General features: G+C 39.4%; 1 protein-coding gene and 1 non-coding gene across 2 annotated transcripts; both read left to right on the top strand.

Annotated features, from left to right (window-relative positions):
- Window positions 1-530: 530 nt before the first annotated feature.
- Window positions 531-23,794, top strand: LATS1 (large tumor suppressor kinase 1). Its single transcript, XM_050893992.1, is given in 9 exon segments — window positions 531-598; window positions 5,468-5,823; window positions 5,826-5,974; window positions 10,229-10,379; window positions 12,313-13,838; window positions 18,537-19,119; window positions 20,163-20,345; window positions 20,588-20,694; window positions 21,717-23,794. Coding segments are annotated over 8 exon segments (3,411 nt in total). The 5' UTR covers window positions 531-598; window positions 5,468-5,624; the 3' UTR covers window positions 22,230-23,794.
- A 3,839-nt stretch (window positions 23,795-27,633) lies between these two features.
- On the top strand, window positions 27,634-27,704 carry TRNAG-GCC (transfer RNA glycine (anticodon GCC)). Its single transcript has one exon. It is a non-coding gene; the product is annotated as a tRNA-Gly (tRNA).
- The last annotated feature ends 246 nt before the right edge of the window (window positions 27,705-27,950 follow it).

The following is a 27,950-nucleotide window of genomic DNA, read 5'->3' as shown; positions in this document are numbered from 1 at the left end:
TCTGAGTGCTAATTGATGGGTTTTCCTTCCTGGCGACTTTGGACTCGTTACGGACCAACGTGTCTTCGTTCAGGCATTAATTGGATCACGGAGGCTCGGCAGAACTTTTTTTCCCCATTAGAAACCCGGTATTTATCCATGGAGCTCGGTACTGCCACGGAAGAAAAAAGCAGTGCCTGAAAGCTGGCAGCGGCGGGGGGGATTTGTTTTTTGTGGTTCCCCCAAGCAGGCTTGCTCAGATTAGCAGCACGCTGCCGTACCCGGGGCAGGGGGAGGCCGCCTGAGCTCCCTCCCGGGCCCGGGGCGGGCGGCAGCCGCCACGCTTCATCCGGGTCGGGGCTGCGGGGGGAGCGCCAGGCGCGCAAGGCAGGCCGGGAGCTGCCCATATCCGGGAAGCCCTCCGCGGCGGAGGCACTGACAAAATGGCGGCGCCGAACTGAGAGGCCCGTGGCGGCGGCGGCGGAGGAGGACGCTGGCGGAGGGACCGAGGAGCCGCTGCCGGCATCGCGGAGGGCCGCGGCGGTCGTCGCCGCGCGGGCGGGGCCGAGCTCCGTGTGCCCGGGCCCGGGGTGTTGCCGCCGCCGCCTTCTCGCCGCAGGTACGTCCGCTGTGCCGCGGTGGCGAAGGGGAGGTGGCGGCGGGTCTGGGGAGCGGCCGCGGGTTGGGGGCGAGAGGCCGCGGCGCGGGGATGGTAACGAGCCCTCTCCGGCACGGCCGACCGGGGCGTCCTGGGCCCTTTTCGCCCGACCGGGAGCGGGCGGGACGCGGCCGCGGGAGACGGTGCCGTCTCCGGTTCCCTCGCCGGGGCTTGGTGCCTCCGAAGGCGGCTTCTTGCTCGCCGGGGAACGGCTGCTCGGGAGGGGCGGCGGGGCCGGTTGGGCCCTTGTACCGCCGCCGGGCGAGGGTCCCGCCGCCTCCGCGGTGGTGCTTGGCCCCGCGCTCGTCCCGCCGGCCTGCGCGGGGAGGACCGGCGGTGCGGGGAGACCAGCGCTGCACAAGACCGAGCTCGGGTCACGGCCTGGGGCCGGCTGGGCGACAGAAGCGCAGGTGTGCCGGTGCCATAGGCAGAGTCGGGATACTCGTGGTTGTCGTATGCCCAGCACTCATCCCGGCGCTGAAACCCCCCTGGTCCGGGTGGTCCTTGAACCGCTGGGTCCTGCTGTGCTGGAGGAGTTACCTTGGTACCTGCCTGTGCCAACGCAGCTTACACTTTGGTCCTCAGCGGCTGTGCTGCTGGTAGCCATAAAGATCACTCTTACGTGCGCTCGAAATAACTACTACTGCTACCGAGGATAACTAAGAATGCATTGTACATAAGAAGAGCTGTATCCTGTTAAAGGAGATAGCAGGGTGTAAGAATGGAAACACGCAGAGTGAATGCACAATCTTCCCAACGTCCAGCTAGCCTCTGGTCATTTCCAGCTCAGTCTTCCCTGACCATATGTAGTTGTGTTTATTTACTAATTTCAGGGTCTGGTTTTCTCCTCATTGTATGGAAACTTTTAACGTTGGAAATGAATCCTTTGGGAAGTTGCTTTACAGCTCAATGACCTGTTTTCTGAAGAACAGCTTCCTTTTGTTGGTTTGAACTGAGCCCCTACAAACTTAATTTTATGTCTCCCAAATTCTTGATTGGTTTTTTTCCCCCCAGCAATAAAGTGTTGTGATTATGTATAAAATAAGTTATTAGAATAGGTACATGAGAGAGGGAACCAAAATAGATTAATATGTGGCATTTGATACTTAATTGGAAATATGAGTATTTAAAAGTATGTTCAAAACTTCTGGAGATAAGAAATGTTACAGATCTGTTACAAAGCTGTGTATTTTTTTCTTCAGAGAAACTTGGAAGTCATTGACAGTTGCATGCAACCATTCTGTGTTCTCACTCAAATGCCTATTTTTAAGTCCAGTCTTTCATGATTATACTGTAAAAAGAGAAGTTTTATTTTTCCTTACAGTTTGACCTGTAGAGGAAAATACTTTATCCTCATATTTTGAAAAGAAAGGAAAAAAAATTTTTTTAACTACTTTAAGGAAGTGGAGGACTTCATCAGCAGAAACAGCTGCATTGACAAACAGATCTATCATTTACATGTAATGACACAAAACTGCAAGGGGGAATAGACATCAGTTCCCTTGGATACAGTTTGTGTTTGCTAGTTAGAAATACAAAATTGAGATAGGTTTCTTACTGAGCAGTCAAAACTTTCTTGCTTTAAAATGTGTGCAAATGTCTGTAAGAGGAGGTGACCTCTGAATTTTGAGGTTCATATGTAAAGCAAGGTGAACTGTAGTAATACTTGCTTTCTTCTACTTCATTAAACAGGAGGACCAATTTAATTGGGTTTCTGAGCAATTAAGACTGTAGTTTCACATACACATCAAACTGCTATTACCCATCACTGCTGCCAAAAGAAACAACCCACCAAAAAAAAGGTACTATTTATCTGAGTAAGTTCCTTAGCTTGATTCGCTCTGTGTGGCCTTACAAACAATTATGCTGGCACTAGTAAGTGGTGGGAGATAAGTGGACTGGCTGGTTTACACTGGTAAAGCTCTGCTTCTGCTAAAAATTTATGTGAAAGTGCAGCTTTATTTTCCAAGACTGCTTAGTCCATATCCTGTTATGCTGCAGTTGCCAGCAAAATAATAGCTATCAAACACTTATAGCATCCCTTGTCTTAAAGTTCCTAAAGCACTTTAGAAAGAAATACAGTTCTCTCAGTTTTGCACCTAAAGAAACTGGAGCCCAAGCTGATTTTTTTCCTCCTAGATGGTAGACTCTGGGTCTCCTGATTTATGGTTTAAGTGTCCTGTTAATTTAACCTTGATTTCTCTTAGCGGTCTTACCTTTGTTTATCTCAACTACCTGTGGTGTAACCATAAAGTGAATATTGAAATACCAGATGAAATGATGGAAAAATATGTAGGTGCAAAACAACCTGTTTTCTCCTGAATTCCAGGCCTTTGGAACTTGTTAAAAGGAATAACTCATGTATGGACATTTTTTTTCTTGTCTCATTGGTATATGTGTGACCCAAGATCAATACCAACTGTTTTATCTAGATTACCCTGCCAATGGTGAACTAGTTATTATTCTTAATTTTGACTGAATTTGAACAAGTAATCTAGATTACTAAACCTCTAAGATATTTAGCCTTGTTGTCCTATGTTTTGGGGTGAGTTTATGCTAGAGGTTTCACTCTTCTGGAGGTGGTGATTCTTTCAAGTGTTATTAGCATATATCCTTGTAGTTGGGTATCAAACACGTGTGTTTTTGAAGCAGGTCTCTTGGAAAGAAAAGGAACATCCATAGCAAAACTAGTAAAATGGTCTAAATATAGTTACTCCATTTTCTTTGGAAAAAGTGTTTTTGACAAAGTATTTTCAATGTGGTCTTAAATATGGCATGTTTTGAAAATGATTTTGAAAGTGGCCAAAATTAAATTGCATTTTAATTGCTCTCATGCCATACTTTCTGCTGAATCTAGATTTCTTAATACTTTGAGCAAAACTTCACTGTTTATTATTAAAATTCACTTACATGTCTGATGATCTTTTCCTTATTCAGTGAGCACTGAAGAATTGTATGCTACCAGACTGCTGGAAAAAACTTTAATATAACTACCAGATTATGTTTATTTAAGGTTTCAAACCTGTCACAGGGCAAAGAAAGCTTGTGGGTGCAGTTATAGCACCTAAGATTTAGATAGCTCCATTAGAGAAATTATATTATTTCTTAAGTGGTTCTCCAAGGAGAATGGGATTAAGTGGGTGTCCCTTGTGTTTCTTTTCACAGTCCTTATTTATGTATTACTTCAAGCTTTCAGGTTTTATTTGTATATGGGTAGCATGTGTATTTAGTTCATATAATTTGCATGTGTATTAGAGGGTTCTTTTTCCTATTAACTTCTTGTCGTATTCTTCCTCAATCACTGAATCATTAATTGGTTTATGATAGTGCAAATATTGTAGAAGTGAAACCTGGATGAAGAAAGAGTGACTTTTATGTAGACTGTGTAAAACTTAGACACCTGTTTAATTCATGTCTAATATGAGAAACACTTATCTATGCACTACTTCTTTAAGAGACAAAAGATACTTGCAGACATCTGAATCCTCAAAAATAATCCTTTGGAAAACTAGGAATGGAAATTTTTAACATTTTGAGAAACAGAAACAAGAAAATAGGAACATTTCAGTATTGCTACTGTTAGACATTGTATTATAGTAAAGGAACAGTGTGAGTTGAGCTTTACCATTCTTCTAGTTGCCTGTGAAGAAAAGACAGTGCTAAAGTATGTAATTTTTGTATCTTGCACTATCTTAGTAACTGATCTTCCTCTGTGGAGCAGTAGAGACCGCAAAAGTTTTACTTCATGATGCTCTAAAGAGGGAAATGCTGTGTAACTTCTTCAGTGTTTCACCTTAGTTGCTCTATCCTTTGCCATACCAGTTATAGTGTTACAGTACTAACTAGTGCGCAGCACGAATGCAGAGATTTGAGTTCTCTGCAGACACAGGGTTCTTTCCCTGATGAGTCAACGCCTTCAAAATGCAAAAGTTTTTTATTTTGTTTTTGGCAGAAAGTTCTGTTTCCCTTACCAAATGTCACAGCTATGCTCTGGTGAATTTGATGCTTGAGTTGTTAAACAATTTTACAGTAAAAAAGTTTGATTAAATTTTCTTTGTTTTCTTCCCCCTCCCCCGCTCTCATCGTCCCTTATGTAAAATAAATTAAAAAAAAAACTTAAGTATTGATGAAGACTGGCTCAAGGAGACTCGAGCTACAAGACTGTGACAGCCTTAGAAAACTGAGCCCTGAAACAGGTTTAAATGGCAGATGGTACAAGAAATCATAAAGTTGCGTGCAATGAACTAGGCAAGTGTTTACTTTTTACATATGTGACTGCTAAAGAATGGATAAAATCATGGTAATTATATACTGTCACTGGTGTACTTTGTACTTCTCGCTTCCATCTATTTGTGGAGCTTGATGTCAGAACTGAACAGCTAGGGTATTTGGTCCATATCCTAGCTAACTGGGTAGTAGAGTTGGCACCTTCAGCTATAAAAGTATTGATGGAGAGAAAGTGGATGATGAACAGAGACAGCACCCAGCAGAGAGGGAAGGCAAAGAAGCAGTGAGGGGGTAGCACACACAGCAGTTCATATCTGCTCTTGAAAGCTTTGTCTGCCACACTGAGTTCCTCTTTACTTTGTCCACATCCTTTGCAATTCAGACTTGAGGCACCTAAAACATTTTTTTGTTAATGGACTGTTAGAAGCCCAACACAGTTTGTAATTTAGGTTGAGTAAAGACTGCCTGAAGAAGTTGCTTAGCATGCTTTTAATAACTGTGAAGGCAGCGCTGCATGTGAACGTTTCACTGCCACCAGTGCTACATTGTGAACTTTTTCACTGCTGTACATATAACAGGATGTTTGTTTTGTTTTGTTAACAGGATAGCAGTTTTGGGTTGTGACCAACTCCAGCACTACAGGAACCACGGTTTCCAGTGAAGAGCCACTGCTTTCACAAGTTCTGAAACTACCAGCCAGTCTTCCTTGAATTTTGGTGTGTGTGAGTCCTTGGTGGAGGTTGCATATATACATGTTTTCATGAAGAGAAGTGAGAAGCCCGAAGGTTATAGACAAATGAGGCCTAAGACTTTTCCTGCCAGTAACTATACTGGCAGCAGCCAGCAGATGCTACAGGAAATACGAGAGAGCCTCAGGAATTTACCTAAACCCTCAGATGCTGCTAAAGCTGATCACAGCATGGGCAAAATGTTATCTGAAGATCCTAGGCAAGGCCGAAACCCCCCAAATTTGTAACATATCATAAAGTTTTGCAGGAGATAAGAAACTCACTTCTGCCTTTTGCAAATGAAACAACCTCAGCTGTCAAAGGAACGTCAGAAATTAATCGACAAATGCTGCAAGACTTACAAGCTGCTGGCTTTGATGAGGTGAAATATTTTATTTTCAAGATTTGGTGTTCTGCTAACTATGAACTATTAGTACATGTTAGAGGGGGTGTTGATCATGGAATGTTTGAACAGCATATGATAAGCAAAATAGCTTCTTCAAAATCTGGTAGGTTTCTCATTAGGACATAGTGAAACTGGTAATAATGGGGGATGAAAAAGAGGTGTAGAAGGATTTAGAGAGGCTTGGCTTTTCGTTTTTTTTTCTTTTTTAAGCATCTTGTGCAGTTTATTCTTACGTGGTGGGGGTAGGTTGTTTTAATTATTTATATCATTTTAGGCAGAGAGAACTGGACTCTCTAGAACATGGAATTTGCCTGTGATACTCAACGGAATTTTGGATTGTGCTCAATTAAAATCTGTTGATAAAGTATGGCCATTCTAAATTGAAAGGCAGTATCAAATATTTCAGAAGTGAATTTTGATGAACTTTTTACATCTGTGGCTTATAGAAACTCAAACTCTGTGGAGAAAGAAATTTGGCTATCCTTACTTTATGCACTTTGTCAGATACAGATAAAATAACAAGGTACATGACAAAACCAGTTGCAGAGTGTCTTCTCTGTGGTATACTCTCAAGAGTATAATGTCAAGCCTCTTGAAAATCTTCGACATAAGTAATTATTCTGCTGTTATTTTCATTATAAGAACAGAGAACTAAATAATTGTTCCATTTATTTATTTTTTAAATTATTGACTAAACTTATTTCCATTCATTCATTTTAATAAGTGAAAGGAGTCTGAAAAGTGGTTTCCAGGAATAAAAAATTAATACACTTACAGCTCCTGTGTTTTTACTGGGATTTGCACATCAAAGTAAATTACACCTGTTTTCATGCCTTCTCTGTAAACCTGAGCACAAAAGCAGGTTTAAAAAAAAGAAGCTAGCAAACCACTCATCTTTCCAAAGGAAAAAGGCACAGTACCACAACAGGGATTGCCTTTACAGGAGTGCACTGCTTGTAGTAGTGACCAGCTCATGAGTTCTGCTGGCTGTGATGGTTCGGTATTTACAGAGAGATCTGCCTCTACCAAGAGTGAGTTCTCCAGAGCTATCAACTGGCTGTTCCTCAACAATGTCCCAGTGCCAGGTGCTGATAGTGGTTTTTCATGTTCCTTTCGCTTGCTCAGATACACAGTCCAGGCTGCGTTTTCAGTAAGAATGGAAGGATTTTATAATGATAAATTATTTTGTAGTAATTTGCTCCTGCTCTGTGGTTTGTTGCTGAGGTTGGTTTTGTTTGTTTGTTTGTTTGTTTTAAAGTGGATCAGTTCTCGGATCCATTTTTACAGATTGAACCTGCATTTTTGCAAACTGAAGAATATGTGGCTGGATAATAAACTGGAAAGGTATCTTAAGTTGGTATTTTTGTTGGATCCTTTGTATCTTGAAGCCTTTTGCTCCTACCCTTTGTTCTTGGATACAACTGAGAATTCCCAGGATGCTTGTGGTTATATGGACCTTTTTTTCAGGCACAGTGCCAGTGTGTCCTGGTTTCGGCTGCGACAGAGTTAACTCTCTTCTTAGTAGCTGGTACAGTGCTGTGTTTTGGATTTAGTGTGAGAATACTGTTGATAACACTCTGATGTTTTAATTGTTGCTAAGTAGCGCTTATCTTAAGCCAAGGACTTTTCAGTTTCCCATGCTCTGCCAGCAAGCAGGTGTGCAAGAAGCTGGGAGGGAGCATAGCCGGGCAGCTGACCCCAACTAGCCAAAGGGGTATTCCATACCATGGAACGTCATGCTCAGTATATAAACTGGGGGTAGTCGGCCGGAAGGGCAGATCACGGCTCTGGCATCGGTCAGCGGGTGGTGAGCAATTGCATTGTGCATCACTTGTCTTTTCTTGGGTGTTATTTCTTTTTTTGTTGTATTCCTTTTCATTACAATTATTATTATTCTTATTTAGTAGTGTATTTTTATTTTTACTTGAGTTATTAAACTGTTCTTATCTCAACCCATGAGTTTTACTTTTTTTTTCCCCTCCTCCTCCCCACCCCACTGGGAAGGGGGAGGGGGAAGCGGCTGCGTGGTGCTGAGTTGCTGGCTGGGGTTAAACCACGACACAGTGTAAGCCATTTCTGCCATGTGTTAACCCACAGTTGTGTTGCTGCAATAGTCCATATGGCATTGGCCCATGAACACCACTGGGAACAGATACAGCTGAAGTAGGAAAGCATTTTTCTTGGTGGGGAGTACTCGAGACAGCAAGTAGGAATGAAGTGAGAATGTATTTTGAGCTGGGATTGTTTTATGGACTGGATCATTGCTGGGGTGTGTTGGCGAGCTGTAAGCAGCTGGTTTTTACCCCTTTTTTTTTTTTTTTTTTTTTTTAATATATTGAATGTTACAAAAGTTCTGGTTGTTCCCCCCACCCCTCAAGTAGTAGGTAGTATTCAGGGTTAAAGCTAAACAGATAGAGAGATATCTATCAGTATCAGATATATATATAGTGTGTGTGTATATAGATAGTAATATATGTGTATAATAATGATGGGAGAATGCAGTTCATTGTGTTTTGTTGGGGTTTTTTGTTTTTTTTTAAGAAGCACCCTAAATAGCTTACAGGAAATCTCGCTTGCTAATTAGGATTCAAGTGTAGTCCTCATATGTTCTGTGTAAGGTGATACTCTTAAGACGTTGAATACTTCATGTCACATAGGTGACCAAGGTTTTTGTTTTTCAGCTAGGGGGAGAGAGATCCTTTGGCTCTTACTCAAGTCCTCTGGTTAGTGGAGAGAGAACTAAATTTCATCTCTTAAAATATTGCTGGTTCTGTACTTTGAGATTCTGTGTGTCTTTATGGCTTGGTGATGTGAACTTGTAGGTTTAGGTTCATATATTGTAGAATTACTTGGCTAAAAAGACAGTCAATTTGGTTTTGAAACTGATTAAGAAGCAAATTAAAGTCAATAGGTAGAAACGAATGATGGGTCCTATAAAAGTATATTCAAATTGGAAATTAAATACTCCGGACAAGTTAACCTTCTGTTTGCACAGTGATACTGGTGCTGAAAATGTACTTCTTTGCAACAGATCAGTCTTGCCTATAACTGTGTTGCAGACAACTGTCTCGTGAAGGAGATACGGGATCAAAAATTGTATCGGCTTTTTCCAACAGTGTCAGCCACTCTGTAAACATTGCAACAACCTTATTATATGTATTTTTAAATTTTAAAATCCTTTTTTAAGGTTCTGCTTTGTTCACTGAATTTAATTATTGTTTCTGAAGGCTGTATGTAATTTTGTATGTTTGTAGTGTTAAAAATGTACACAGGCATGGTGAAAGTATAAATGTGGGTTTGAATTTGAAATTGATACTACTTCCCTTCTGAGCCCTCTGATTTCCCATTGATTTTAGTAGGAGGTGAATGCTGTCGTATGTAGGTAACCTGTTCAGACATAATGTGAACTGAAATGATTGCTTCGATATGACAAAGTATGGCCATAACAAATCACTAAAGACAGTGTGCTTAATTATAGGGAGTTATGCTGTGGATTTGTTTCAGACTTGTTGAGTCAGCTGCACAAATCCCGTGCAATGTAACTGGGAGAGCAGTGCCTGACTTTTAACCATGTCTGAAATTCTGCCTCTGTTGCTTGACCTTGATCTTATTCAAGTCAGTGGAAAAAAATCACTAGTCCATAATACATTTTCCATTGACAGAGCTGGGATTGGCCATCAGATCAAATGTGTTTGGATCTCTAAGAACACAGAGCCTAAATCTACCACAAAAATAATAGAATTTCTGCCAATAATGTTGTCTTCATCAGGAAGAATTCTTAGGGAGAAACTAATGGATATTTGTTGGCAAAAAGTCATGCTGAATTGAAGGAAAATGAGCAACAACCAACATTCTGAATTTCACATTAGGGTATCTTTCATAGAATAACTTAGGTTGGAAGGGACCTCTGGTCATCGTGTAACTAGCTGTTACCTGGGTAGTGCCTATCAGTGCGTATAAGCAAACTGTACAAATAGCACAGTGACACGATTTACATCAAACTACAGTGCTTCAACAAGTTAACTTTTTTCCTGAAGATCCAGACTGTATTAGTGTTTTGGAGGACCTGTTGTGGAGAAAACATTTTAAAATGAGTTTTAAATTGATTGAGAGAAATCAGTTATGTACTTTGGTAAAATTACTGGAGGATATTTGGCTAAATAACCATGATTTTTGGCATTGCTGCCATTTTCTTGTAATTGATTTTTTTGTATATAATTTTCTCTTTAGGATATGGTTATACAAGCTCTTAGACAAACAAACAACCGTAGTATAGAAGCTGCCATCGAATTTATAAGTAAAATGAGCTACCAGGATCCTCGTCGGGAACAGATGGTTGCAGCAGCAGCAAGACCTGTAAACACAGGTATGAAACCACCAGGTAGGTGTATCCACGTGAACTCGGTAACTCAGTAACTCACTGAGTGTATTTTTGTAGGTGAAAAATATAAAATGGCAAATTCCTCCTTTATGTGCTCACAATGGAACAGAGGAGATATTGAGATACAGTTTTTTGCTTCTAAAAATAGCATGTAAAGTATATAATGTAATTGTTCTGAAAGATAGGTGCATTTGATGTGAATTTCTTAAACATTTCTTTTTATAACTGCGTGGTTTTAGTATTATAATTAAGTATTTTGTACAAGGAATGGCATTCAGATCTCAATTTAGTAATTTTTGTCCCTCAATGGTATGATGCCTGTATCTTGTTCTCAGTGTCAGGTGCCATTTAGAAGTCAGTGGTGAGCACAGAGTTCTTATTTTAATATTTTGTCTGTCTTTTCACACACTCTCCCACACAGCAGCACTACGTATGTGTACTTTTGTGTGTGTATATATATTATTTGTGTGTGTGTATGTGTATTTATATATCATATGGCTACAATATTTGTATTTTAGGATGTCCTGTTTCAAGATCCCTCTTGCTACTTAATTTTCTGCTTGGTTCCAGATTTTGTTGTTATGGTTTTTAAGGCAGACTACATGTTTTTATGGAAGTTAGTTAGGAAGTTAGTTAGTTTAAGGAAGTTAGTTGTCATGTCTTCCATTGACAGACTATAGCTTTAGTAGCAACAGTGTCAGAATTTTGCTACTTGCTATTATTGCTCTCTTAACACATGCAAGCACATTTTTAATACATCTTATGTTTTTCTTTTTTTACCAGGTTTTAGTAGCATACACCTAAACAAACGGTAACTTTCAAATGCAGCAGAAATACTGAACTTCTTTTTGACTGAAGTTGAGTGCTGAGCTGCTAGCTCTGTAAAGTTATGTTTTAAATCAACCATATAGGTATGAGGAAAGATTAGTAGTCAAGAGTAGCAGAGCACAGCACAGCATTATTTTCATGTAGTCTGTGAAGCAGAGTTAGTTGGTGCTTGTATGAAGCTGCTCGCTAAATGCCACCATTTAGCCATGATTTTGTTACTTGCAAAGATGTAGTAATTAACACATTCTTTTACTGAAGATACAGTGACTTTCAGCAGTTACAGTACTGTATGTGTTTACAAGTATTGCAGTAATAACATTGTAAAAAGCACAATAAGACTGCATGCACTATCAGTTCCTTGCATATTATTTTGTTTATATGATGCAAAATAACATCTGTAAAGTAAATATATTGTAGAGTTTGGCTCTGTAAGTTTTACTTTCATACAGTTTTAATTCTTGCCTCTATACAACACTATCACCCATAAAGACATAACTTTTAAAATTAAAGTACTTAATCAAATTTTGCGTGCGAGGAATATAACAATTTTGGATGAACTGTATGCACACAAGGGTATAAGCAGGCTGTTTGATTTTACAGCATTCAGTTAAATTTTAGTTTAAGAACACTTCATTTATAGGTGTTAAACTGGAAGGAACAGCAACATGACTAAACCTATTTTTTCGTGCTATTGCTTTTTTGCATTTGTACTGAACATCTCTTCTGAGAATTGCTTGTATGCATGATTAAAAATACATAGTATGCCTAATAATTTTGCATATTACCATTTTTTTCAATTAAATATTGAGCGCATCTGTAATTGAAGCAAAATGCATCTTCAGAAAAGTGATTTCTAAAAACTCTGATACTACAGTTTCAATGCATTTTTTGGTCTTAGACTGTGTACTGGGCATATTCCCATAGCATGCTGTGTATTACTAGATAGAGATAAATTTTTTCATGAGAAGTACAGTGGATTATTCTATGTCGGAGAATTCCCATCCTATTTCTGTAGTAATTAACACAGAAGAATAAAATATTCAAAGCAGTAAATAGAAATAATTTCTAATAATATGAATGCTGTGTTTTCTTCTTGTAAAAGCAGGGTCTGTACAGCAATCAGTTAACCGCAAGCAGAGCTGGAAGGGTTCTAAGGAGTCCTTGGTTCCTCAGAGGCACGGTCCTTCCCTGGGAGATGGTGTAGTTTATCGCTCGGAAAGTCCCAGCTCTCAGCCTGATGTAGGAAGGCCATTATCTGGATCTGGCATTGCAGCATTTGCTCAGGCTCATCCTGGCAACGGACAAAGAGTGAATCCCCCACCTCTACCACAGATAAGGAGTGTCACTCCTCCTCCTCCACCTCCTCGAGGACAGACACCCCCTCCAAGGGGAACTACTCCTCCACCTCCTTCCTGGGAACCAAACTCTCAAACAAAGCGTTACTCTGGAAACATGGAATATGTGATCTCCCGTATTTCTCCAGTGCCACCAGGAGCATGGCAGGATGGTTATCCACCTCCACCTATGAATCCTCCACCCATAAATTCTTCCACGCAGGGTCAGAGAGGCATGAGCGCTGTCCCCATTGGCAGGCAACCAATAATCATGCAGAGTTCTGCCAACAGCAAATTTAGTTTCCCCTCAGGAAGAGCTGGAATGCAAAATGGCAATTGTCAGGCAGAATTCATAGTTCACCAGAATGTGGTGTCTGGGAACTCAGTGAGTCGCCAGCCACCCCCATACCCCATGAATCCAACTAACAGGCAAAGTCCCACAGCACTACAGATGCAGGCAGGAGGATCTGCTCCTCCTTCAGCATACACCAATGGGAATCTGCCTCAGGCAATGATGGTGCCAAATAGAAATAGTCACAACATGGAACTTTATAATACAAATGTAGCTGGAATACCTGCGTCCTGGTCACAGCCTTCCCCTGTGCAACCGCAGTCATCACCTGGCAATGGGCATGACATGCCTACATGGCAACCCAATGTTCCCGTACGGTCAAATTCTTTCAACAACCATCATGGAAATAGGCAGAGTCACTCAAGCAGCTCTCAGCCTTCAGCTACAACAGTAACAGCTATAACGCCAGCTCCCATTCAGCAACCGGTAAAAAGTATGCGTGTGTTAAAACCAGAGCTACAGACTGCCTTAGCACCCACTCACCCTTCCTGGATGCCACAACCAGTGCAAACCGTTCAGACCATTCCCTTCTCTGAGAGTCCATCTACAAATATGGCAGTTATGTCTCCTGTTGCAGAGGCTCCAAATTACCAGGGTCCCCCACCACCTTACCCAAAACACTTGTTACACCAGAATCCCTCTGTCAATCTGTATGAGACAGGACCTAAGCTCAACAAGGAGGAACCACCTATTTTATCCAAGGAGGATGAGAATGAAAAGAATTATGAATGTGTTGATTCAACAGATAAAGAAAAGAAACAAATTACAACATCACCTGTTCCTGTTAGAAAAAACAAGAAAGATGAAGAAAGAAGAGAGTCTCGCATTCAAAGCTATTCACCTCAAGCCTTTAAATTCTTCATGGAGCAGCATGTGGAGAATATACTCAAGTCACATCAGCAGCGTTTGCATCGGAAAAAACAACTAGAGAATGAAATGATGAGGGTAAACTCTTTCTTCTTTCTAAATCTATGACTAGAACTGTTCCCATATTAATTTTAAGAAATATGTCTTAATTGTAGAATGTTTAAATAGTACAGATAAATAGAACGTTCTGGTATATTGTGGTACTGAAGTCTATTTTTAGTTTTTGTGTTCGAGATGTGGCAAGTTCTTCATTGCTTTATGTGCTTCACTGTCCTTAGAAATGAATTTTTTTAAGTAAGGTTTTTGCATGTCTAAATGTAGTTCATCTGGCTTATGTATAATAAGGCAGCAGAAGCAAAATCATTCTTGCGTGAACTGAGATTTAACTACATGGATCGTAGCGTTTTGTTATGGGTTTTATTTAATCCTGATTTTTGAGTGAGTTATGTAATATTTTAATGATTTTTCTAATATTTTTATTTTTTTTTAAATAAACACTGCAGGTACAAGCAAAGCAGAGACAACTGGTAGACTGGTTAGTGTGTTTATATAGTCACCCAAACAATGATACCTTTGGAGTTCTGCAGTTTGTTTCCAGTAGCGATAGGGTTTTTTAAGTTCAAATTTAAAAAAAAAATATTTAAAAGTAAGATTTTTAGGATGAGAGAGACCTAGTACCTCTTGCCTAAGTATTTTGTAACCCAGGCTCTAAGGGTATCTGTTTAAACAAGGGGTAATTGAATGGGATAATAAAAAACAGACATCCACAAAACCATATAAAATCAACTTCTTTGTGCCTACATGAAGTCAGTGGTCTATTTCTGGGATTTCAGTGTTCTACTAAACCAAGTCAAAAGGGTAGAAACGAGCTGATGTATACATATGTCATTTCAAAAGAGAAAACAGTGAGAAGTAGTGACATTAAGATTTGCAGAAATGGAAATTTGAGATGTATTACTTAGATATATTTCTTAACAATTGTAGTTGAAAATTTGACATAAGTATGATGTACCTTTTAATTTATTCTATGAAAGAATGTATTTGGCTTATGCCACTTTCTTGAATTGCTGTTTTTTAAATCCGTGTTTTCTTATTCTTTGAAAATTCTTACTGTGAGCTGTAGTGTTTTATAAGTGTTTGCTTAATCATGAATATGTAAATGTTAGCAAGATTTCTTCCTGGAACTCTTTCTACATCTTTATTCTTAGTCTTCTCTCTTTCCTTTTCACTTCCACTAACAGCTGATTTAAACTGTTAAGGTGTGGGAAGCTTTCCTGAACTCTGTAGCCTCCATCCCTGTGTAGACAAGTAAGATTCCGGAGCAACAGTATTTATTAAGAATAGCATGATCCCTTTTTAGAGGGCTTTGCATGCAATCCTGCATAAAAATTAAGCATGAATTTATTTTGACTATTTTTGAGTACTTAAATGTAAGATTATAATTAATGTTGATTTGCAAACTTCACTTTCCCTTCTTACTGTGTTGTGTTCCATAATATTGCAAGCATAAGCATTACTTATATGAAAGTACTGATATAACTTTTCTTGGTATTTTTCTTGTGCGTTTAAAGCACCCTAGTAAATATCTTCTCTTATATGAAATGCAATTTATAATATTTATACTGGATTTAAAGCTGGGATGTTTAATTACAGGCTGAAGGGTGGAAAATGGGGTGTTATGCTGCAGCAGACCTCTCCTTTTTTGTCAGGTTATAGGAGAGGAATCCCACAACAGTGAAGTATATTTTGGGTCTTCATGAGAGGGAGAAAGGGAAACTAGCTCATGACTTGTTTTCAGGAAGTTTAAGAGGATTAAACAAGTATTGAATCCCTTTTTTTCTCCCCTTTGGTAGGAATTTTGAAAGAAAAAAAATACCAGAATGCATCCCTACAGAAATACCTGCCTTCACAGGATACTGTATTTATATCATAGATGACATATTTCTATGCTATCACGTTTCCTAGGGAATAGAGTGGAACTGTCTCAAAAATATTTAATTTAGATGTGTGAATTTGGCCAAGAATTATGCTAGATGCCTTTGCCGCAAAGAGAAACTTAAGTCATGATTTAAGGCACAGCAAGATGAGAAGGGAGCAAAATGTGAGTGAATTGTGTGATATCATAGAGCAATTCAGGAAGTTCTCATGTCTGGCATTGGCTAGAAATAATTGGAGGTGTATGTGCCTGAGCGTTTGTGCAGCTGACAATCTTTGGTAAATGCTGTAGCTGAGGAGAGTTCTAGGGAAAATAGAGCAATGCAGAGAGCGATCAGTTTGTGAATAACATTTGTTTTAGTGGATGGCATAGGAAAAAGTAAGATGGGTTGGGGGAAGAGATGACAAATAGTGGTACTTGCGCTGTTTTTTTACAACAAAACTGTTAGGATGCAACAGCTAGAGAGCAGGTGCTAGAAGCTAAAGCTACAAGGTTTTTGGAGATGCTGTTTGTGTATCTTGCAGTGATTAATTACTGTATTGGATCTCACTCCTTGGGTTTTGTTGCCATCTAGATTATATTCTTTGCCAGTTTTCTAACTGATCAGTGGGGTTCAGTTTGTGTACAAGTGGGGCTGTACTGAAGCAAACTTCATGATTCAGATGGGACTTGAGAAGCTGACTCACCGTTGTCTGAACTTTAATAGGGTCAGGTATTCAAATGACTTCTTGACATTTGAAATCTTCAGAAATCCCTCTTTCTGCATTGAAGTGTGCCTTAAGCATGTTCATTCACAGAAAACTTGAGATGTTTCTCTCCTGGAAGACAGTGCCTGGGTATTCCTGCAGAAATGTGTTGAGAAAGGTTCAGCTCCCTACTCCGAATCAAGAAATTGTCTATTTCCCACATCCAGTCTTGAAATTACTACTACCCAGTCCTAAGTACTGCTTGCCTGATGTCAACAAAAAATTTTGTCTCAAATTTGAGACAGCCTTCCCCATTTAAATCTTACTGAATTGATATTCCTTTTCAAGTTTGTTTGGGTAGACAAGCATTTTGTATGCATTTTCCTAATTGCATCTCCTTTGGATCCATTTTTGTTATGATGCCTGTAAGAAATTTTCTGTGTTCTAACAGTATTTTCTTTAATAGGTGACATACAGTATCCTGAAAGCATTTTTAAGATACTGAATGATATCTAATTGATCTTTTATCTCGCCTTTTTTTTCAGTCACATCTATTATATTTTGTTTCAAGTTATGTTGTAAGTTAGGCAAAGTGGCAGTCATCTATTAACATGCAGTTTATACAGGCCTAGGCTAGTGGTTACCTAATCCTGATGATGGTCCTGAGTACTGTTATACAGACAGTGTCTTAAACATTTGAAGCATTAATGAGATGGAAGCAGCAAGATTTGGTATCAAGAATTGATAAGATGTGACAGTAAGAAATCGAAAACTTCTAGAATAGTACTTGACTAACAGTTGTGATGTTTGCAGGGATTCAATTTGGCCATGTTCAATTTTATGATCAGAATCTCCAGGAAAAAATAAGGGAATATACTGTAGATTGAACTTGGAAGTCATTGCTGTAGGATGGTGATTTCAAGCCAGGTAGGCAGATAAAATAATTGAGATGCTATGAAAAAGGGAGCATATAAAATTTTGAAAATGCTGACAGGAAACAAAAGAAGCAATGAACATCAAGCTATGTGGGGGTAGTGTCACAGAGAAAATAATATAAAAAAATTAAGAAAGATTCTGGTCACATTAAAAGCAAAAAGAAGGGATGTTCTGATTCCAGGACCTAAAATTTGCCAAGAAAAATGGCGCTGGAATTAAATGGCACTTTAAAGGAATTGAAGCCAGCAAAAATACACTAGGAGGAACCTAGGTTGGAATATGATGGGAGTGCTCAGTGTGGTTCTTGTAGATAAGGGTTTCCACACTGTAGGTGATGAGTTACGTGTGGCCTGTGAGTGTTTCAGCTGTCAGAATGTTAGTGGTGTTGGCCAGAACACCAGGGATGTTCGTTCAAGATAGGGGTATGTACACAGATGGGAGCGAAGAACTGATACTGCGGGGAGGAGTGAGCCACTTCAGAGAAATTGCTCTGCTCAACTAGTTGGTATGTAGAGTGGAGAGCCGTAGAGAGAGTGTGACTGAAGTCCTGTTAGAAAGAGGCGGGTTATGTGATAAGAGGGAAGATCAGGTCTTGGCTTGTGGCAGAGGTACGTGCTTGGTGTGGGTGGACAGTAGGAAACACTGCCATGTGGATCTGGTTTGTGTAGCTACACAGGGAAGCATGAGAGTGAGAGTCGCATACTCCCTCCTGCAGCTGAAATTCCACTGACATGGTCAGGAAGTTCAGTGACTTGCTCTAGCTAGAGAGCGGAAGCCTTTCCTACAGCAGCTCCTTAGTTAGCCCTCAGCAACTTATGGCTCCTAGCACATCTTGGCATCCTTTAGCTCTGCAGAGAGAATCAGGGAGGCAGTTGACGCACACTGTTACTCAGATGAGTATTATTTGCAGTGGTTTTTATCAGTAGTTTGTAAATTACCCTTTCTCTCCTCAAGAACATACTCCCTTCTCAAGAACCTTCTGGTGCGTGGCACCTGATGCATTTTGCTGTTGAAAGTAATCACGTTTTATATCACTCCTATATGTTTTCATAGAATGCTAATGTTTAAATTAATACTTAAAGGGTTTTTGTGTTGTTTTATTTCCCGTGCTGTATATAAGTATTTGGTTTGCTTTGCCTAAGCCTTGTAATTATAAGAAGATCACCAAGAATTAAGAGTACTGTTCACTCTTCAGATTTAATTCTGTTTGCTGCACAGGTTGGATTGTCACCAGAAGCCCGAGATCAAATGAGGAGAATGTTGTGCCAGAAAGAGTCTAATTATATTCGGCTAAGAAGAGCTAAAATGGACAAGTCGATGTTTGTAAAAATTAAAACCCTGGGAGTTGGTGCGTTTGGAGAAGTTTGCCTAGCAAGAAAAGTGGATACTAATGCTTTATATGCAACAAAAACTCTGAGGAAAAAAGATGTCTTGCTTAGAAATCAAGTTGCTCATGTTAAAGCTGAGCGGGATATCCTTGCAGAAGCTGATAATGAATGGGTGGTTCGCCTGTACTATTCATTCCAAGATAAGGACAATTTGTACTTTGTAATGGACTACATTCCAGGAGGTGATATGATGAGTCTCCTAATTAGAATGGGTGTCTTTCCAGAAAATCTGGCACGGTTCTACACAGCAGAACTGACCTGCGCAGTTGAAAGTGTTCATAAAATGGGCTTCATCCACAGAGATATTAAACCTGATAATATCTTGATAGACCGCGATGGTCATATTAAATTGACTGACTTTGGGCTCTGTACAGGTTTTCGATGGACCCACGATTCAAAATACTACCAGAGTGGTAAGAGAAATATAAAAGGTTTCTTTGTTATTTTGTTGACATGTCATTCTTTGCGAGGAGTTAAATAATAAATGAGTAGAGAGATGACTGTGCTGTTTCCTTTCTGAATAATAACGCATCTAACAATATGTCTGCACACCACTCAAATTATAGAAAGCAACGTTTAGTTAGGGCGTTGCAAGTGTGAGCGTTGATTCCTTAAGGGAGAAGGAATGAGCTATGCTGCTGTAAGTTTGTCCCATTAGTGGCTTCTGAAATTTGGAGAGAGAAAATCACAGCAGTAGCAAGATAATTACATAGACAACAGCCCTAACTCTGTTTTGAAGATAGGACTGATGTTTTAAATGTAATTGTTCTTGAAAATCTTGCCCCAAGTTCTGAGTGTCTCATATACTTCCTTTTAGTGTAACCTCTTGATTTCTGAGAAGGATTTTTAAAAGCCTACTTAAACCTTACTTGATTACTTAACAGCTGAAAAAAAGTTAGAGCAAAAAAAATTTCACAGATCTGAGTGGTAAAATACAGATTTTGTAGTAACCTATTTTTAATTTTCAAAAATAAAAACACCTTCAAAAACAATTTTTAAATTACTTTTGAATTGTTTTTATCAAAATATCATGTATCTTAGTCCAGACTGTTACACAGTCTCTGGAGAGAAGTTGAAGATTTAAAATCTGATGTTATTTTTTGATGCTTTAAATATTGGGTTTTGTCTGTTTTACATAAGAGCAAGAACAATATACACCCTGTACCCCTAATGTGGTTATGTTGAGGAAAAACTGAGAAAAGATCAAACTGGATACTTTCTCATAGTTATGTCAAAAAATAACTTAAAAAACCCCAATGTCCTCAAAAGTTAGTATTTTATATCATAAGCAAAAAGTCAAAGTCCTGATGTTGATGACCTTTTTAGCTCTCGAGTGTTGAAATTGAAACAGATTCTGTCTTATAACAAGAAATGTTAACAGATAAAGAAAATTTCATACTAGATAAGAACTAAAGTAATCTTCCTCAATTTTGGCATCTTTCTCACTCGATTGTAGGTGATCATGCACGTCAAGACAGTATGGATTTCAGCAATGAATGGGGCGACCCAGCAAATTGCAGGTGTGGAGATCGGCTGAAGCCACTTGAACGTAGGGCTGCACGTCAGCATCAGCGCTGTCTGGCCCATTCCCTTGTTGGCACACCCAATTATATTGCGCCAGAAGTATTGTTACGAACAGGTAATGCGTTTTTGTACTGTAATCTCGCTGCCAAGTAACTGATATTCAGGTAGCTTGCTTCACCTTTCTTACACTGCCACTTTTCCCAAGTATATAATATTTCGACAAAAATAAATAGTTGTTAATATGGAAATCTTAAACAAGTATTGAATAGAATTCTCTTGTGAACCTTTCTTATTCTTAGAAATACAAGATTAAAATTATACTCAGGCCTTGACTACCTTGTTTTGACTTCATTTCAGGTTACACACAGTTGTGCGACTGGTGGAGTGTTGGAGTAATTCTCTTTGAAATGTTAGTGGGGCAGCCTCCATTCCTGGCACAAACACCACTGGAAACACAAATGAAGGTAATTTTAAGTGTCTGGTATTAAGTCTGAAAAAGCAAGCTTGAAATTTACATAGTCTTTCTCATTTGTAATGGAATCAAAGGTGATTTTTGAGAGTGCTGCTCTATCCAAGCATGTTGTAAATTAACAAGATTTTAAGCTTTACTGTGGCGGTGCACTTAATTTGTAAAGGGAATTCAAGGATCACGTTCATGTCTTTTATCTGGTCATACAGTAAACATGCTAACAACTAAAAATCACATTTCAGATCTCAACCATTCCCTTTCACTTCTTGCACTTGTTCCAGTTATTATTTCCACTTTCTTTTCTTCTCCCCTTCCAGCATCTGGGTGTTCTTTTCCCACCACCTGGCTTCCATGCCCACTTACCTGCAGAGAATTTCCTTTGGTGATGTATCTGCAGGTGCTCAGCACGCAAAGGTGGAGGAGGAGCAGATGACCGTGGCTGCTCAGGGTTACTGGCAGCTCAGAGCCATTGGTCCCTTCCTTCCTGAGCCCCAACTGTTTCACAGAAACCACCAGGGCAATTTTCTGCAGGTGCCATTTTTGCAAAACTGCATTCAGCTTGCAAGATGTTAGTTGGCTCAAATGTAGTGCAGTATTGAAATTTTTTTTTTTAAACTTTAAATCTGTTAATCTTTCCAGTGCATCAAATAAATCAAAATATGTTTGCCTCACCTTCTTTTTGAGATTGTAGGCCATGTGCCTAATCTCAGGTCCTAGGTGCTGGATTTTATGGTATCTTTGTTGGTTTATAGCAAGGGTATTCCATGCCAGACTCTATTCACATTCCAAATCTAAACTAAACTTTACCTGGATTTTGCCAGATTTCCAGACAAAATATTCTTTGTGTTTCTGAAAGAGCAGCTTCATGTTTTCCCCTCTCTAGTGTGAAAACACTTACACGTGTTGAATAATTGCTTTGCGGGCTGTTTGGTTTTTTTGTTTGTTGTTTTAATTTTCACTGTGTTTTTTCCTTTTTATGAAATTGTAAATAGAATAACACCTCTTTTTGCTTTAAAGGTTATCAACTGGCAAACTGCACTTCATATTCCACCTCAAGCTAAATTGACTCCAGAGGCCTCCGACCTTATTATTAAACTCTGCCGAGGGCCAGAAGATCGTTTAGGCAAAAATGGTGCAGATGAAATAAAAGCTCATCCATTTTTTAAAACAATTGATTTTTCAAGCGATCTACGGCGGCAGTCTGCTTTCTACATTCCCAAAATTGCTCATCCTACGGACACGTCAAACTTTGATCCAGTTGATCCAGATAAATTGTGGAGTGATGATGATAAGGAAGGGAACAGAAATGATACACTTAATGGGTGGTACAAAAATGGAAAACATCCTGAACATGCTTTTTATGAGTTCACCTTCCGAAGGTTTTTTGATGACAATGGCTACCCATACAACAATCCAAAGCCCATTGAGTATGAGTATGGTAGTTCCCAAAACTCAGAACAGCAGTCAGATGATGATGATGATGAACAGGCAGGTAGAGGAGTTCAAAATCGTGACCTGGTTTATGTTTAGTAGAGGAATAAAGATTAAAAACTAAATAAACTTATTTTGCAGCTGCAATTTTTGAAGAGTCTCTTAAGAGAATTGAGAGAGGATTGCTAGGGTAAATACATGCACACTTTTTTTTTTTTTTTTAAAACACTAAGAAAATTGTGTCTTCTCTTTCCCTCTGTGTACATTTTGTTTCCCCAGAATACAGGGAAATCCTTCTCAAATATTAATTTATTCCAGCATTGTTAATTGTTTAATTTAGAAGCGATTTGATGTTAGGTGAAAAAAAAAAAAAATCACTTGAATTTTATTATCGGTTCTCTGTACTCTAAGTACTCAAAATAGGAAATAGTGATCATTATTTTTTTTTTTCCTAAGATGATGCCTAGTATCTATTTGTACATATGCTGAATAATTTTAGAAAACAAATCTCTGCTTCAGAATTTTTAATGACAGTTTTTCCTTGCATTGACCAAATATAAAACCAACTTTACACTAATAAAGCTCTCTGATACGTTTCTGGGGGAAAAAAAAAAAGAGGCTGCTCTACCCTCACTTCTCACTGTATTTAGCCTAATTATTCACAGTGTTGGAAAAACTGAGCCATCTATCTGGTGAAATGTTTCCAGCTGCTGTGGTAGTGGCATAGTTCTCAGCTTTGGAACAAGAAAGTGTCAGTCTTGGCTATAGTATGATTGTAAAGAGATAAAGCATTCAAACTAGTAGTAATTGAATTTGACACTAGTAATGCTCTAGCATGTGACTGGTACTCTCAAAGCAGAAGAAGTGCTCACTCAGAAACAACTTGATTGTCTCCTGTCATCAGTTCTTCTATAGTTATGAGAGGAAAAGAAGCTTTAGGAAAACACTTTCTGGAATCTAGTTTAATTTTCTGACTACAACCAAACTGTAAAGTGTGTACAGTTCTGCTTTAGTTGGAATTTTTAGTTTGAAAAATAAATTTTAGAATAGTTTCTTTATTATATGTTTGAGATAGTAATGGGAAAAGATTATAAATTACGACTTTTGAGACTGTTGTTGGAGAGACCAGTTTCACTTGGCTTTAACAGTTTTCCTCCTAGTTACACAGACAGTGAGGAGAAATGTCGTGCACCAGTCCATCTGAGCCATCAGTAAGGTTCAGTGGTCCATCTTTCACAGCCCAATTCAGAACAGCATTAGGAACTTATGGCTGTGTCTGCTGCCTTCTGCGTTAGGGTTTTCATATTTTCCCGCAGCAGGTGAGCAGGCATCCCCTTGGGTCTCATGGTGGGAGGGTACTGAGCCTGTTGAGGTTACTGGGAGCAGGGAGGGAGGCAACCCTCTAAGCAGCTTCCCTGAGACAAGACCAGGAGTTACACGTGAGAGGCAGAAAGAATTATGGTTTTTCTCTCTCTGTTCCCCCCCCCCCCCCGAAGCTAACACAGTGGCAAAGAAAGTGCACTAATTTTAGTAAACTTCCTGTCTTTTAAAACATTTCCTCCCCCATGGAATTGAATTCCAGTGGATAATCTAATAATGTGCCTGTAAGCATTACTGCTTTCTTAAATTATTATTTGTGCCATTGCACTGGCATTGTGACTATCTAAACATCATGAAATTGGTGTTCATAGCTGTTCTTGCAGCAAACACCAGTTACTAGTTTACTTTTCTCACCAAGCTGGTTTAAGAAATTCTTGCGCGCTTCCGGCCATTTGTTCCTTTTCTGTGCTCCAGTTCAGTGTCTCTCTTTGTGCCCGTGCAGCTGTCTACAGTACTGTGCTAAATACTGGATCAGTGAAAAAACTGTTTGGTGTTCAGCGTTTGGAGGTTTTTTTCTTGTAAGCATGTTCGTTTGAGTGATCCAGTTTCCAGTGTGGTCCAAAAAATTATTTACATTGGCATAACTGAGGAAGGAGGGAACTGCGGTAAAGAGGGTTGGCAGCAGGGAGACTTCTTAAACAGGCTTGGTCACAGGAGAAAACGTGTGGAAGTTCACCCCTCTACTGTGAAGTGCTTATCATGGTTAGAAGATGGTTATGAAAAATTGTTTTCTCAAGCAGGTAGTTAGTAACTTTCTATAATGAAAATGGGTTTGTAGCTTAATAAAACAATTCATGTTCTGTCTGCCTGTTCCACAGCTGTTGAAATAGAATAGCTTTTAAGATTAATTTCATTTAGCTTAAATATTATAAAATGGCTGCAGTGTACAACTACTCCATTTTATATATTATGTAAAAAAGATTGTTTTCCATGTAAATAAACTTTAAAGATTACCTTTCTTCATAGTAAGTATCCCAGTAAAACTGGTCTACTTGTCATGGAGTAAAGTATAATATATTACTGGTTAAAGGTAATTTAATCAAGCCTGCCTTACCATTTGTGAAGTGTGCAGAGAAAATAATGTCAATTCTTCATTAAATTGACTGTTAAAATTGCCTTTTTATCTGAGTATATTTCTCCTCTGCCTGCATTGTATTATGGTATATTCCTGTTTATAACTGGTCTTTAGCCAATGCGCTTAAAAAAAGAAAAAAAAAAAAGGGTCCTGTAAAGGCACCACAGTTCTATACATGCAAAACTAATTGCTTTTATTAAAGGAAATTATTGAGTCTTTTAAGGACGTGCAAGTACTGAAATATTAAATATTTTACCATTTTTAAACAAATATAGGAAGAGCTCACATTTTTAGTATTTGGTAGATGCTTCTGGCATTTTCTGTTGTCTTGTGTTAGAAGTTGTAATATACCTGGTTTGAATTTTGCCACCTATATGCTGCAGTATTATGTATTTCCTTGCAAAAATGCAGTGTGTTACAGTACAAGTTCTCTGAGAAAGTTAGTTATACATAAATTGTGTCACAACTCTCCAACATGCTACGCCTTACCCATGTTTTGAAACTTCCCGTTTCATACATAGATTCAGAGTCTATTGAGATTCTTCATAGCTGCTGCTTAAAACATGGGTGTTTCACTGGTGACCTATGATGGGGATTGGTTTGTGCAGGCAGTTGAGAAGAGAGGCTCCTAGCCAGCAGCTGTGGAATTCTGCAGTAAGTTTTAGTTCATGTTACTTTCAATTTGTAAAGCATGAAAACAAATTTCTCTTTTATGTGCCCTTGTATACATATTAATTGTATTTATAAAATGTTCTATAATCCTATAACTGTACTGTAAATACTATTTGATATTCAGTGGCATTCTATCCTAGGGCAGGCCCTCTTGCTGTATCTTTTCTATCCTCGGTTTGTAATAGAATCTATAGAATATATGGCTAGAAAGTCTCTTTGAGACTGACGTATCTTCTGCTGTTGCAAAGCTGTGAGTGGGAATGATTTACTTAGACTCCTTTTAATATTATTCCGCTAATAGGCATTGCAGTGGGTGGGTTCTTAGATGCTGCTGCTGTCACCCAAGATACTATTAGGCTTTGGTTTCAGATGTCTTTGGTGTTTCAGATCAGACCTTTAATCTGTTTGCTTTAATTCAGCCAAAGCAAAAAGATAATAAATTGGGTCAGTGTCGTAGTAAAATGTTTGAATGCCTTAAGATGCTCTTGATAAAGGCACTATTCAAGTTTACTGATTTATATATATCTATATAGATATATATATTCCATGTGTGTATATGTATATATAATGTCTTTTTTGTATTATAAATATCTTTCTGACTGTCAGTTCTTTTGGATCCTCCAATTAAATACATAGACCACCGCACAATTCTGCTTAAGCAAATTATTCATTTATTACGTGCCTAGTTAGTAAACTTAACAATCTTGCATTATCTCACGGCCATAGTAAGTTGCTCGAGGGTCTTTTGAGTATTCTGTACTTGTCTCTGTCATGGCATGGGCATCCCCTTTTGCCACGTGTCTGCATACCTGTAGTCCAGCTACATGTGTGGTATGTGATCTCTGAATGCTCACTGGTATGTTTGGGTTTTATAGGGTTACGTGGTGGTGGCTTGGACCATAATGTCCAAGTCTCCTGATGTTCGTATGAAAAGAATGTGCATCTTTTATGCTGACTTTTCCAGTCGGTACCCTGGAGCGTCCATCCCCTTCGTGCAGGAGCGCCAGATTACCTGTTTGTCTGTCTGTGCCCGATAGTTGGGGAGCTGAGGCTTCCTTGCCCCTGCTGACTGAACTGTTAGCGCAGCGTGCTTATTTGACCTGGGGGACGTGAGTGGATGATTGCATTGACACTTAAAAGTTACTTCAGAATAAGAGAAAGAATTCCAGCACTTGGGAACAGCCTCACTGAATTATCAGCTACTGGTAATCAGTGACGTTCCTGAGTTTTAGAAGCTGTTTTCTCACAATCAGATTCTGTAGTGTAACACCTGCTGGGGTAATAAAGAATACCATGAATCTTTATAAGTGAAAATCAAATTCTTGTTTTGGCTAATCAAATATGAATTGTAAACATTAGTTGCCTAAACGCATTCATTTTTCTTTCCTTCTCCTTCACACCCCTCTTCCCTCAGTCCCCTTCACGCTGTAACAGCTCTACTGATTAACAAAAAATTTGCATGTTTAATAGCAGAAATGTTTATTGTACTTAGCTGTCATCTCATGTTTGTAACCTGTTTTCAAAAGTATACATCTTGATGTTCAAGAGTTCAATTTATTGGTGCTCTTTCCGTGTCCTCTGCTGCCTCTTCCATCAAAATAATTAAATCTTAGTTATTTATTATGCATATATTATGTATCATGAAGCTCTTCCTTTTCTTAAGAGAGGTATGACAACATATCACAGCTTTCATGTTTATTAGGAGGGAAAATTGTCTTTGAGAGTCCACTTCTTTACGTGCACATCTCAAACTGCTGATGCAGAAACCAGTGTCTTATTGCAGAGACTATATTATATCCTAATTAGAGACTATATTATATCCTAATTCTTCTACCTTTGGGTGGGGGGGGGGGGGGGGAGAAGTACAGCACCATTTTTCATTCATTAGCCACCTACAAACGGAAGAAGGGTAATCCCTCCCACTCTCACCAACCAAGTGACGTGACACAGAAGCACTTAGAATTTTAAAAACTCATCAACGGCTTGCTTTATCGTATAGCTAAATTAACGTAGGAACGGTTGTTTCAAATTCAGACACTCATGAAAGGGACAGACTAAAATTGCCAATTTGACAATGTTAAACCGGTAAAAATGTAAAAGCAGAAGGGTAAGAACGGATGTGATAAACTTAATTAAAGGACTACATCTGATAAACTTAATTAAAGGACTACATCATGCTGCAGGTCTTCTCCGTTCACCCTAACAGGCCTGCTGCATTGTGCCCAACCTTCCCCCTCAACCGCCGCCGCGAGCTTTCAAACGGCCGCGGCGGGGCGGGCCCGCCCCGCCGCGGCCGTTTGAAAGCTCGCGGCGGCGCAGGCGCAGTCCGCTCCTGTCACCTTTGACAGACGGAGGCGGGAAGCACTACTCACGTCAGCATTGGTGGTTCAGTGGTAGAATTCTCGCCTGCCACGCGGGAGGCCCGGGTTCGATTCCCGGCCAATGCAGCTGCGTTTTTTTTTTTTTACCCACCTCCCCCCCCGCCTTTTTTTGTTCCCCCCACCCTTAAAAATTTAAAAAAAAAGAAAAAGCTTATCGCTGTCACTAATAATGCTAAAAAAACCACCAACTTGTTGCCGCCCCTGTTAGGCGGACTTTTACCCCCACCACACGCACCCCCGTCTCGCCGGGCGGGAAGTGACGCAGCCGGATTTGCCTTCAAACCGCCGGCGGCGGCGGCAGGAGGAGGAGGC

Source organism: Gymnogyps californianus, chromosome 3 (genome assembly GCF_018139145.2).
Source record: "Gymnogyps californianus isolate 813 chromosome 3, ASM1813914v2, whole genome shotgun sequence".
NCBI lineage: Eukaryota > Metazoa > Chordata > Aves > Accipitriformes > Cathartidae > Gymnogyps > Gymnogyps californianus.
Note: the sequence above shows the minus strand (reverse complement) of the source record. Positions and strands in the feature narration are given on the sequence as shown.